The following is a 14,489-nucleotide window of genomic DNA, read 5'->3' as shown; positions in this document are numbered from 1 at the left end:
TCTCTTCTTCAACCCTTCTATAACTTGATCAATCTTTCCATTATGCCCAAAATACTACATTCCAAAAAATGAAGCTAACTATATCCCCTTCAGCTTTTTGTTCTTCAGTTTTTTACTCATTCCTCTTTCTTCATCACGTGCATATCTTGTCAGAAATCAGTAACTGAGCAGGAGCCATGTAAATTGTACTACATCATAACTAGGCAACAAAGGATTCAGATTTTCCCATTTTAGCTTTCCAGTTCATTTGACAAAGAGCCAAGCTCCTGGAAAATAAACCTCTGAGACATGAGCAATGAAGTGCTAGATGGAGGCTGGGTCATATTCATAAGCTGGACAGAAGTAAGCAAAGTAGAAAAAATATGGACAATTCTGGGACTGTCATTTCTGATTCTACTCAAATAGCTTTACCCATTTCCTTGTCTACTTAAAAGCAAACCGTCTCCAAAGTCTGTGGTAGACAAAGCAAACCACAGCATACTGCCTACATCTTTTTTCCCTCTAATTCTGTCTCAACATATGTGTTAAAGACACAGGCATTTAGCTGAAAGGGTAAAATAGAACCTAAACCCAAGTTTATTTTCTATCAACTAGCATGTATTTATTAGTTCAACAAGAACTAATTCTCTTCTACTAATCTACTCTCGGGGGCAGGGTGCCTGATTACAATTTAATATCCCTAATAATGATTTAAGTAACCGATTTTATAGATCTTTTACCTATTGCTGTTATGTAGTACTTCAGAAAAAGTTAAAAACAATAACATCTTATTTTTTTTAACTGCTTATCACAAATGTTGCAATTATTTCTTAACTTTCCATGCTCTCTGATTAAGGTGGAAAAACACCTACCTGATTTTCATCAGTTGTTTTGATTGGACATGCAGCTTCTGTATTCCACAGGAAAGTGGCCGTACACTCCCGAATAATTGAAAATACAGGGTGGGTATTCTGAGAAATCAAATCCAAGACAGCAGAAAAATAAAGATCATAGTGTGAAAGAAGAGGTATTGAACAGTCCTACTATCATCTCTACTGACTACAAACTACATAGCACTACAAAAGTCACTTTCTTTGTCTGAATTATATTTTTCTCACCTCCAAAAATGGAAAAATGCCATTTCAACCTTTTTCCATATGGTTAATGTAAGAATCTAATGAAATTATATATGCTTTAAAATTACAAAGTGCTATGCAAGTAATCATCACCTGGAAAGAACTGTTGATGATTTTGCCTTATGTCTACTGCGTGTAGCAAATCCTTGTACATAATAGATGCTTAATAAATGCTTTGCTGAATCAAACTGAATTGAAGGTTACTATACATGAAATTTTTAAAAGAATAGTTTTGAGGAATACTAAAGTGATTTCCCAGAAGGAAACTTTCAGGTTACATAGAATTGTAAAAGCCATCAAAGAAATGAGGGAAAATTAAGTAAGATAAATTCTTAGATTTACTTCCTTCCTACAGGGCCAGATATTGCTCAACTTGTACAAGTTTACCTAACGGTACTTTTATAATCTGACAGAAGAAAAGTAAAGAAGAGATTCTAGAGAAGTTAGTCGATCAATAAGCACTTATTAAACACCTACTATGTAGCAGGGCCTAGAAATAAAGATTTTTTTAAAAAGGGAAAAAAATAAATACTTTTAAGAACCTTATATTTTGAGGGGAAAAATCATGTACATCCATACAACATGAAAAAAAATTCAAAATTCAGAAGTGAAAAGGAAAATAAGACCTCATGTAGTCCAATCCTATCATTGTACAACTCGGGAAATTAACACAAATGAAATGTCCAAAACTACCCAACAAAGCCTGGCTTTCTGTTCAAAAAACTAAAACCAAGGCATTCTGAAACTGAATCAAGTGATATTTCCACTATTAAATGTTGTTCTTTTTGTTTGATTCTCTAGGTATGAGTGTCAACAGTACAGGAAGCAACCAGAAAGAGGAAACTAAAGAGGAGAAGCAAATAGCTAGATAACACACCTATAGGATAGCCAAAAACAAAAAGCAAAAACAAAAACAAAACCACACACACAGTCTTAAAATTATCTCCTGTAATTGAAAGTAGAAAACAAAGTAAAATAAATAATGTAAAAGGGCCCCATTATTGCGGTTTTTTTATGTTGTACCTATAAAATAATGCACATCCACATGCCAATCTAGAAAATAGATTTTACCGTTCCTTTCTGTAATATCCTCAATTGAGCATCAGAGAATTTTTTTTAAAAAGGATATTTAGTCCAAAATCAAAAATATCTTCTTGATTTTCTTAAACTAAGCCCAGTGATTGTTTTAGTATAACCTATTGTTAATGATACTATTGAAGGACAACTGAATTCTTATTCTGAAATAATTTTTGGCCCGGAGCACAAACATTGATTTTTCTTTATTAAAATACAGATTACTGATTTATCAAATATCCCTTATTTTAACTTATCTAAAGATTTTTAACTAATGGGAACAGTTTTTGGACCAATCACAAATCAAGATACCTTATCCTTGGACCTCAAACTATGCACCAAATTCCTTCCAAATATAGTTTCTGTCATTTTTACAGATAAAGAAATCAAAGCCTATAGGTGACTTGCCCACAGTGATTATGGAATCTCAGAAAAATACCTAACTCTATTTATGTGTAAAATGAAAGGATTAGACTAAAAGAGTTGTAAGATCCCTTGAAGCTCTGATGCTCTTTGTCTTCACAATCTGCTTTAATGATTAATATACTGCTTATTAATCAGCAGCAACAATAAAGATACTGAATTTTTATTTAAAATTTGATGAACCTATACTTGCATAAAAACTTTTAATTAGTCTCATAATAATATTCTTCACATATGATGCACACATGAGGCTTCTATAGAACATTTGAAAATTAATGATGCTCTTATAGAGATAATTTTGAAATTTTAAGACTTATGATTTAGTTTTTCCTCTCATCATCCTCTGATCCTATCATCTACTGTGTCCTCTCTTCTCTTTTCTACATCTCAGCCTCTTTTTCTATTATCGCCATCTCTCATTCTCTCCCTTTTATTTCAGTCTTTGAAGAAATTACCCTTTTTCTCCCAAAGGCCAACCCCTTTACATTTACCCTTGTTCACACCCTCTGCAATAAGTCCGCCTCCATAATTATGGCCTACTTCCTCTAATCTTCAATCTTTTCCCATCTCTGATGGTTTCAAAGACACTCAAATCTCCCCCATCCCCCCCCCAAAAAAAAGCCTTCAAGAGACTTTACAATCCCTTCAGGCTACCATCCTACACCTCATCTCCCCTACATTTAGAAAAAGTTATCTAAGTCCACTGACTCCACTTCCACACCCAATCTTTTGCAAAATTGATTAGCACCTTATCACAGTATCTTCTCATCCTAGTTATTCTCTTCTGTATTTTTGTGACATTTTATTTTCCTTGCTCCTTATCAATCACCTTTGTTAGTTCAACATCCTATCATACCATACCTGCTGGCTATGAGTATGCCCCAGAGATGCTGGGTCCTTTCATTTCTATATATTCTCTCATTTGGTGATCTCATCAATGCCCACAATTCAACCGTCATCTCTATGCTAAGGACTCCCAGAATACACACACACGCACACATTTCCTGCACTGCAGCTCCACTTCACCAATTGACTATTACACACTTCAAACTGGATAATCTAACCTTGTTGTACTGTGCTTTTGTCAAAGTGACCCCTCCTACTATTCCTTAAACAATACCATTTCATCTCCCATCTTCATGCTTTTGCTCTAGCTGTCCCACATACTTAAATATACTTCCTTTCGTACTTTAATCTCTTATTGTCCTTTATTTCCCCCAAAATTCTGTTCCAGAATCCTTTCCTACATAAAATCATTCCTAAACCCTCCTTCAACAGCCAGTGCCCTCCCCACCAAAAAAAAAAAAAATCACCATATCTTTATTTAGTATAATGTCTACCTTCACATCATCTCTCCCCAAAAGAAAGTAGGCTCTTTGAGGCCAGGGGTGGATTGATTTTTGTCTCTATCTCCAGGGCCTGGGACATAGTATATATATATATATATATATATATATATATATAATGAATGCATTAATTGCTTTTAGACAATTTTAAAACAGACTTACCCCAATTTGTCTACTTACCAGTCCCACAATAAAGTGTGACCTTGGGGGAAAAAAAATTCAACTCTCAGGGACCCCTTATTTCCTTATTTTTAAAATGATGGGGTTGTAGTAGGTAACCAAAATTAGCATTTGAATAACCATTTAGTATTCTACGTTTGCTTTTTAAACCACATATAAAATTAATTAACAGTTCATTATCTCTTACCAGACTTCCTCTAGAACAGATAAGATGAATTCTTGTGGAATAGGTAGTGGCCGTTCCTTCGCTATTAACACATGGAGAACCATTCAGGTATTCTAAAATGAGGCTACCGCTGCCATCAATTACGGGACCTGTTTTTGCAACACCTAAGTTGCTGATTGCTACTGTTTCAGAAAATGAATCCTAGGAACAAAACAAAAAGCTCTGTTAAATTTTTTCTTCCTAAGAAATCAGCAATCCTAGTCCAATGGTAATACTATGTAATAATCTCTTTTTAAAACTACACTGAAGTTTCCCATAAGAGGAGAGAGCAAGGAGTTGGTTCTAATCCCAACTCTGACCCCATTCCCATATAGAAAATGAGGAAACCAAACAAATCATTAAAAGCAATTAAGAAAAAAGACACATAATAAATTACCAAGGGAGGGGAGGGGGTCTTTTAGTCCTCAAAATTAAGTTTTTCTTTATTAGTTATATCTAGCACATCCCCAAGGTTCAGGTAGCTATGACAGGGAGGTTACCTCAATAAGGTAATTGCAACTTCACCATTTTGAGATATGAAACCTTTGAACCTGACAATGCCGAAAGATGAAAGTTCTAGACTTGTTATACTTGTATAAATGTTACACTATTATACTATTGGTATTGGATGTTACACATCTAATACAGAATAAAAAAGAAGCAGCCTTTGACAAGAGAGCCAAGAGAAAGGTGTAATAAAAACTCAGCTACAAATCCCTCTCAATCTCCTAATTACTAACCCATTTATATATGTTTATCTTTTCAAGGAGACAGGTTACAAAATTTGTCCCAATCTCCTACTCTGCACAGAAAATGTAACAGGCCACTGAGAAAAGGAGTCCAAGTGTTCTAGGGCTATAGTGATGTTATATAGTATAGAACAGAAGGGGTATCCAGTAAAAAGGCCAATCTAAAGAAATACGTTACAGGAGGGAAGAAAGAAACAATTTTTAAATGAGTAACTCTAAAAGGGTTTCATTCAATAAATATCATAAAGTAAATGAAAGAAACTAAAACAGCAAGCAGAAGGAAAAACTATTATAATGGATTCTTTGAACCCCCAGAAATAAAAATGGAATAACTACAAGAATGTCCAGAATGACTCAGAAAAACAAAAAACCGTTAAAAGAAATAGGGTTGGGGGCAGCTGGGTGGCTCAGTGAATTGGGAGTCAGGCCCAAAGACAGGAGGCCCTGGGTTCAAATCTGACCTCAGACACTTCCTAGCTGTGTCACCCTGGGCAACTCACTTAACCCCCATTGCCTAGGCCCTACTGCTCTTCTGCTTTGGAGCCAATACACACAGTATAGATAGGAAGGAAGGAAGGAAGGAAGGAAGGAAGGAAGGAAGGAAGGAAGGAAGGAAGGAAGGAAGGAAGGAAGGAAGGAAGGAAGGAAGGAAGGAAGGAAGGAAGGAAGGAAGGAAGGAAGGAAGGAAGGAAGGAAGGAAGGAAGGAAGGAAGGAAGGAAGGAAGGAAGGAAGGAAGGAAGGAAGGAAGGAAGGAAGGAAGGAAGGAAGGAAGGAAGGAAGGAAGGAAGGAAGGAAGGAAGGAAGGAAGGAAGGAAGGGAGGAAGGGAGGAAGGGAGGAAGGGAGGAAGGGAGGAAGGGAGGAAGGGAGGAAGGGAGGAAGGGAGGGAGGGAGGGAGGGAGGGAGGGAGGGAGGAAGGGAGGAAGAAGAAAAAGGAAGGAAGAGACAGGAAGAGACAGGAAGGAGAAAAAGAATGAGACCATTTTCAAATGTTGGTAAAAATATTAAAAATCTTTGTAGAGACTACAGCAATACTTGTAAAAAAAAAATTATTCTCTATGAAAATGTTGGTATTACACTAGAGGTATGTGAATTTTGCAAAATTATAATTTGGGTGTTGATTTCATAAGAATATGAATGAGTAATTTATTATTCTTTTTATGTCCTAGCAGTAAAGGTAATTCTGGTAAAAGTAGAATGTGATATTAAAAATACACATGCTCTTTATTTTTCATTCAGAAGTCACCATGAGTCTTTTATTTATTGATTTATTTTTGCAATAATTTGTGCAGCTCCATGTTCTCATGTTTGTCTTGGTGTGAGATACATACTACACTGAAAAAAGATCATTAAAGTTTTCAGTAATTATTGCATTGACCCTATACACACATTTTTATGAATGCTGGTCATTCATTTTTTATGGTACCTCTGAGTATAATGTAGTTTCTGTCATTTTACTCATTTTATCTGAGGTCAATTTGCAACTTGTTTTTTGGGAATTCCTTTAAGCATAATTTTAAAAAATGTTCCAGCTCACTTTCATTTTCTGTATCTTTATGTTTTTAAAAACTTACTTCTTGTATGAAGCAAACAACTGGGATTAGTTTTGTTAGTCTATTCTGCCACTCCCCTTCACTCATTTAAAATTGTTGTTAACATTTCATTTTGTAGTCGTTAAATTTTCTTAACTACATTAAATTCTTTTGCAATGATCTTTCTTTTTTCATTTTTTGCTAAAGTCAGAAGTTGGTTCTTATAGTTGAATTGCCCACATTAATGTTTCTTTAAAGCTTCTGAGATTTTTTTATAATAATTCGAACCCTCTAATTATGAAAAAGAATTCATTAAAACTTACCACCACTGGGTCTAGTTTTGAATGCAAAATTATACAACGCTAGTTCTTCCTACCTCTCTACTATTATGGTTCATCATCTGTTCTCCAGAACAATAGTATCAAACTCAAATAGAAATATGGGCCACTACACTGTACATAAAGATCTCTAAGGGCCACATATCAACTTTAAAAGGTATTATTAACAATGTTTTATTCTATTTGTATTTATTTTGTTAAATAGTTCGCAAATATATTTTAATCTGGTTTGTGTCACTTGTGAGATGCTGTATTTGACATCTATGCTTGAGAATCAAGATTGGTCATTGCTTTTAATCCAAATTCAGCTGACTTTAGGCGCTTACACTTTTTTAAAATAATTTGTATTCAGTTAACAAGCACTTAGTTTCTTCTTTCCGTGCCTTCAACTATGGTAGGGGTAGGAGACTTTTTATAACAAATATATATAGTTAAGCAAAATAAATTTGCACATTAGTCATGTGAAAAGGTGGGTATAACAGACTTCATCATTTTTCCTTTGAAATCTTGGTTCATCACTGCATTTCTCTTAATTCTAAAGTCTTTCAAAGTAGTTTATCTTTACAATATTGTTGTTAACATATAAATTTCTGGTTCTCCTCACTTCACACTTCATTGGTTCAAAAAAATCTTCCCAGGTTTCTTTGAAATCAACATTTTTATCATGATAGCAATCTCCTACAGAATCTCTTTCCCACTTCTAAATCTTTATGCTTCCATTCATTTTCTTATTCCAAGTTCATTAAGTTTATTTTTTTTAATTCTTAGTTTTCCCAGCCCATATGCAAGTACTGTTCATAATACTCCCTGGCTCACCCATATCCAAGCTCTTAATTTGGATAGCAATCGTTTATATGACCCTTTTCAGAAATGTTAATTTAATTTACATCCTTCTATATTCCTTTCCCGTTCCCAGTTACTTTGGCATCTAACCTCCTATTCATGAGTTTTACGCTTAAATACTCCTTCTTTGCTTTATGTTCCTTATACAAGGTGAGGTATCTAGAAAACAAAAGCCTTCTTTATCCAAACCATATATAGGATAATTATAGACCTACCCAAGCTTCTTTTTTCCTATATCTTTTCCCAAATTTTTTTAAGGTTTTACAAGAAACTTCACTCCCAGGAACATAAAATTTTTAATGGAGTAATGCGGTATGTTGGAAATTCCTTTGTATAGCCTGTGTAAAGGGGCCCCATCATATTCCATTTCCTTCCAGTCACCACCTACCCATGCCAAGGCCAGTATATCCAAACTCCCAACATATGTGCCCCTCTTTATCCATACTCTGTGCCAGAAGCCTTCAGGAGCCCAGCCAACCCTGCCCCTCTACTCCCACCCCAGAGTTGGATTCCAAGAAATAAAACTCTTCCTCAAGAAAGAAATTTCCCTAAAGGACCCAGGTTCTTCTTAACAGGACATATTGAAATCATCCATTGTGCCCCACACCCTCTAATTCCAAGGACACTGGCCCTGGTGCCCAGTAATTGTTTCCCCCTTTCCCAAGAAGGACATGACTCCTACCTCTAGTACAACTGTCTTTCTCTTTCAATTCTCTTTCTTTACTTTCCCAAAAATCTCAGATAGGATGAGAAATAACTAAGCTGTTACTTCTCAAGCCATGCCATCTGGCATTACAACTCAGTTCCCTCTTGTTCTCATTTTCCTCTCCCCACCCAAGCAGCTTCATTCTATACTTCTTGACAACCACCAATACTGATTACTGATTCATTTATGTAGGAATTATAGGTTCCTGTATAAGGAATGCTTATTCTTCTTTTCCTCCCCTCTTCTTTTAACCCCTTCAGATATTTTGACCCAGGATCCTTTTGACCCTAGTGGTTACCAAATAATCTGTGGTTGGCTGTCCAATAGCTGAGGCTAACTATTTCAGGGTTGCATGAAACCTCTGGAATTCTCTTGAATGAAAGACTTACTTAAAATTCTTCCTTTAAAATTTTCTTCCACTGTTTCCTGAATTGTATTCAAATTGTATTTTCTTATATCATCATATTGTTCTAGACCAACTTTATATTATCTCTATGGTTTCCTTCTTCAAGAAAAATCACTTTGGCAAATAAAGAAATGTATGTGTTGTTCTAATAGTATCCTTTAAAAAAAAAAAAGACACCTTACTTTCTATCTTAGAATCAATACTAAGTATTGATTCCAAGGCAAAAGAATAGTAAGGGGGTAGGTAATTGGCATTAAATGACTTGCCCAGGGTCACACAGCTAGGAAATGCCTGAGGCCTGATTTGAAACCAGGTCCTCCTGACTCCAGGTCTGCCATTCAATCCACTAAGCCACCTATCTTCCCCTTTAATATTATCATTTAATCCTGTTTTATCAAATTTTCTTCCATTCTATCATATTTCTGAGTTCAAAATCTGCATTTCTTTTTTCAATGTCTCTATTTTAAAGAGATTCTCCCCTTGAGTTCTAATTTTCATTTGTTCTTTCTTTATTTTTCAAACCTTTACCTTCTGCCTTAGAATCAATATTGTGTATTGCTTCCAAAGAAGAAGAATGGTAAGGGCTAGGCAATGGGAGTTAAGTGACTTGCCCAGGGTCACATAGCTAGGAAGTGTGTAAAGCCAAATTTGAACCCAGGATCTCTCATCTCTAGGCCTGGTTGTCAACCCACTGAACCACCCAGCTGCTCCTGCATTTGTTCTTTGAGTGCTCTGATTTATACCCTAATTTCCATCCTTATTTTTTCTTTTATTACTCATAATTCTTTTATTTCTCTTCTAAATCAATCTAGATGGACAACTATGTGGCTCACTGATAGAGATACAGGCCTGGAGTGGGGAGGTCCTGGGTTCAAATGTGGCCTCAGATATTTCCTAGTTGTATGACCCTGGGCAAGTCACTTAACATTAACTGCCTAACCCATAACACTCTTCTGTCTTGCAATAGATATTTAGTACTGATTCTAAATAAATCTAAATAAATTTATATTTATAATTATATAATATAATATATAATAATAATAATAAATTATAGTATATAAAAAATATAAATAAATTCTAAATAAATCATTTTATTTATTGCAACTCCATTATCAAGGAAGAGGGGAGGGCAAGAGAGAGGTGAAAGGATCCTGCAAGAATTATAACCTCATTTCTCCTTCATCCAGGATTTGTATCACTCTTTTTCATTCTGTAATATTTATTCATCATTGTGCTCTTCTCTGACCTCTTCTTTTACCTTCTCTATCAGATCTGTTACTAATTGATCTAATCAAGACATATTTCCAACTTTTCTCCTGGACTTGTTTGCAGTCTCTGCTCTTCTATTCAAAGTAGGGTAGTCCTAGGCTACACACTATTGCAGTCCTTCCTTAACTACTGCTAACTGCTTTCTCCTATCTAGTCTACCATGATGTCTGGTAGGTTTCAATGGTCTCCTCTTATTAAAGAAGGAAGGGGAACTAAGGGGAGGACAAGGTTGGCTGGATCACTGCAAAAGGAAGACACTCAAAGAAAAAAAATGAGTTTATACCCCACCTTTTCTTTAGCCTTCTCAGAAGCTGCTTCTCTTCTGTACTATGTAACTATCTAAATGATTCTGTTCTGCGGAATCCTCTCACAATTACCCCACCCAGGACGCCAGGGTTGGGCAAATTCAATGCTCTCCCCTTACCAATGGGTGGGAGTATGTAAGAATCAGACTGAGGGCACAAGGAGAAATTCCAACAAGACAGGAGAAGAGCTGCCACAACCACACAAAGCCCCAAGTCCAAGTATGGCAATGCAAATAGCCAGTGGGGCCATGTATTGATGAGACTCCTTATTTTTTTGTCCTTTTTTTCAGTAGGATTTATTATTATGTGAAAGTGTCTCCCTTCTTTTTCTTGTACCTTAATTGCTTTGAAGCAGTGACAGGACCTAGGCTTACAGTCAACCTCTCACTCTACCACCCTGCTGGATGGTCCTCCTTCTTTAAACAACCTTCAAGCTACCACATAAAGAAAGCCAAGAAAAGTAAATTGCCACGGTCTTATAAAAAAACTTTTTACAGGAGCACAAATGTATCTTTTTACAGGAGCACAAATGTATCTTTCATGCAAGAATTAGCATATTCAACCATGGAAAAATATACAGTTTTTCCAGTAACTGAATTCATTTAATGCTAAAGTACTGATTAGGCTCCTTAAAAGCAATTATCTAAATTTCAAATTTGCTAATTAATCCAGAAGCAAGACTTTTTTGACAGTGATACTAAAATATCTCTTCATATATTCCACAGAACAATGCTGAATCACTCAAAAATCTTTGAATTAGAATTAGGAAGAGTCACTAAGACTCTCTATTCCTTCAAAATCAAGTCACTAACATTAAAGTTTTTCATCTTAATTTTTTAACATTTTAAATCTGAATAATGGCACAAATAAAATCTCAGCCAGCAAGCTGATCTTAGTCAAAGTTCACACCTTTGACCATTAGTCATTCTTATGAATGCATAATTGTATTCATATTTACAGTGACACTGAGCTTATTGGAATAATTTATACTGGCCCATATCCACAGAGAAATAAAATAGCTAGTAAAAGACAAGACTTACTTGATCCTTTTCGTATTTCATCTGACAAGCTGAAGCACTTTGATCACAGCCTGGAATTGGGTTCAAAGGTCGACAAATATTTATATAGTATTTCTTCCATGTGCTATGTTCCCCTGAGTTGTCCATTGCATACCAGTTTCTGCCACTACTTTCTTCAGACTTTGCTAAACTAAAATTTCAAAATAAAACATACCTTTAAACATTACTTATAATACATATCTCCTAAGTATTTGAAATAAGCAGGAACATATATGCTCAATTTCAAACATAAGGCCCCCCATTCAAAGTTCATAACATTTGCTTAAATTATATGCTATTTTACTAGCATTGATCTTTATCACTACAAATAATTGTTTTATTAAAAAGTTTCATAAAGTCATAATGAATCCCTAAAAATCAACTGACATGAAAAATAGTCACTAAGAATGTCTATACTATGAAGCTAATTCAATTAAAACCAATAATTAAGTACCTCCTATACATTAAAAAATGGAAGAAGATACAATATAGATCCTGTTCTGAAAGTCACAATCTAACAGCAGAGAGGGAAGAGGAAAAAGGTATATAAACAAATTGCTTATTACAATACAAGGGAGAATATCTTGGAAGCAAATGAGAGGTCAAGGCAAAATGGTAAGAAAAAAAATGTTGGAGGAGAGTTCAGTGGAGGCTTAAAGAGGGGCAAAAATGGTTCACAACTCATTCCTTGAAGGAAGACAGCAACAGTATACAGCAAGAAGAGTCCAATACTGAATCTTTACTGTGACACACAATGGCTAGTTATAAAATATCTCCCCTACCATATAACATATCTGCCTATCTGTAAGAACATATCTGTAAGAAAACAGAGTCCTAGACTTGGCATCAGGAAGGTCTGGGTTCACATTTCACTCATACACTAGCTAAATTATCCTGGGAAAGTCAGTTTTAACTTCATTGTGCCTCAGTTTCCCAAACTTTTAAAATGAGGAGGTTGCACTCAAAGACCTTTCCAAGACTAAGTTTTTGATCTTTTGATCCAAATCCCTGTTTTGTTCATGTTTGTGCAAAATTAACTACTTTTAAACATCAGCTTGGGTGCATATTAATTATTAATACTTCCTAAAACCTAGTCACCTGTACTCATTCTTGTGAACAATAGAAAGCTATGAACTACTCTCTACCTGGATAAATCATACTGCTCCAGGGTATTAGGATCCGTCACCATACATTCCAGTGGCTCTTCTGGACATGCATAACTAGTATACCACCTAAAATTATAGGTGGAATTGTCTTCTTCCTAAGAAAGTATGATGGGGAAAGTGAAGAAAAACCTTTCAGAGAGAGGCACAGCAAATAACCACAACAACAGCAACAGCAACACACGTGACCAGGCTTCCTATTAATTTGTAAAATGAGCAAAACCTATTTTATTTTAAACTAACCCAAATTAAAGCAGCGATTCAAGGATTTTCTTCATATCATGAATGCTAAAGGAGAATGAGAACATAAGAGTCTTATGTTTTATGCTATAAAATTCTGTAGCATTCCATACTGTGTACACTATACTAACACCATCTGGAGCTTAAGGGAGGGCATTCATGACACCAAACGATTTAGAAAATGAATAGTGCTAGTGTACTCTGGCAAAACTAAAAGAAGCAATTCAGAGTCATAGCAGACAAGAATTTGGCCAGGAAACCAGACTAATAGCTCTACTTCTAAGAAAAACATCATGACAGCTTCCTGGATAAGTTTAGGGAAAAATATATACAGCAGTTAGCATCATAGGTTATGTGTAAAGAACTTTGTGGTTCATACTTTCCCTACTATTCATAACATTTCACTTGAAATTCAGAAATGTTATAGTAATTTCATTAAATATAGAGTATTTAGCCCTTACCCCCTCTTTTTCTTTATTTTTCATATATAAGATATACTTCTTACCTGGTACTCTGGAGCACCTATTCCAGCTTCTCTATCACAAAGGAAAGTGATGAGTGTAGCCCGTGGTGTGTGTTTTTCATCATTATAAGGTGTACCACCTTTGTAGCTCAACTGAATCATCCCATCATAATACGAAAGGGCAGAACTACTCACTCCTAGATTCCAAGCTTTTCTTTCACTAAAGGAAAAACACAAAGCTCTCTCAAAAAAAGAAATCCAAAGCAATAACATCTTTACTAAAGAAATATTAATTGTTTACAGTATTATTTTCTTTAAGTGAAGAGATAAAATTAAACAATAAGGAAATATATATACATTAAGTGCTATCCTATCCTACCCTAAGCTGTTCAGCTCTAAAGAATTTCACTAATCATAAAGATAATAACAAACAATTTGCAATTATTAATTTTCTAAGTCTTTTCCTTACCACATTACTATGAGATAATGATTTCAAGGTCTTCACTCCAATACCAGTGCCTGAACCACAAATCTCTTCAAATTTTATTTATAATATAAAAAAGAAGTTATCATCATACTCCAGTCATTACACCAGATTTTCTTAGTACAACCAAACTGTGGTTTTAAACACTGGGTATGCTTTATTTATAGAACATCCTACTATTGTTCTAAAACATATTTTTTGGTACAAAACCCTCAAGAAGCTTCGATTACTTAAAAGCAAACTGAACCATACAGAAGTTACTTGCCTTTCTTCCACCTGGCATGCTCCTGAGTTTGGCGGACAAGACTCTTGAGAAACAGCACCACAAACATTTATGTAGAAATTATATTTTTTTGTTCTGACAGAATAGGCCCCATTTTTCTTAGTCAAAGGTGACAAATCAAAAGAAAATCCTAAATGTAAATAAAAACAATCAAGACACATTGTAATAATTAATATATGCAATCCTCATGGTGCTTCCATTTTTATACTCAACTACTACCTTTCTTGAAAGAACTAGTCCTATGGGAAAGGTTTATAGTAAAGCAATCATCTAAATTACAAGAAGCAAGTAATTTAATTATATGTTTT

General features: G+C 35.0%; 1 protein-coding gene across 1 annotated transcript in view; it reads right to left on the bottom strand.

The window, feature by feature from the left end:
• The window catches only part of IGF2R (insulin like growth factor 2 receptor), a 144,434-nt gene that overhangs the window by 49,306 nt on the left and 80,639 nt on the right, over positions 1-14,489 (bottom strand). Inside the window, exons 15-20 of the mRNA XM_001371399.4 lie at positions 14,164-14,311; positions 13,457-13,634; positions 12,694-12,809; positions 11,531-11,699; positions 4,326-4,505; positions 852-950 (exon numbers count right to left, since the gene is read on the bottom strand). Of these exons, the coding sequence (XP_001371436.1) occupies positions 852-950; positions 4,326-4,505; positions 11,531-11,699; positions 12,694-12,809; positions 13,457-13,634; positions 14,164-14,311 (890 nt within the window). The remainder of the gene's footprint in view (positions 1-851; positions 951-4,325; positions 4,506-11,530; positions 11,700-12,693; positions 12,810-13,456; positions 13,635-14,163; positions 14,312-14,489) is intronic.

Source organism: Monodelphis domestica, chromosome 2 (assembly GCF_027887165.1).
Source record: "Monodelphis domestica isolate mMonDom1 chromosome 2, mMonDom1.pri, whole genome shotgun sequence".
Lineage (NCBI taxonomy): Eukaryota > Metazoa > Chordata > Mammalia > Didelphimorphia > Didelphidae > Monodelphis > Monodelphis domestica.
This window is presented reverse-complemented; position numbering and strand designations above follow the sequence as displayed.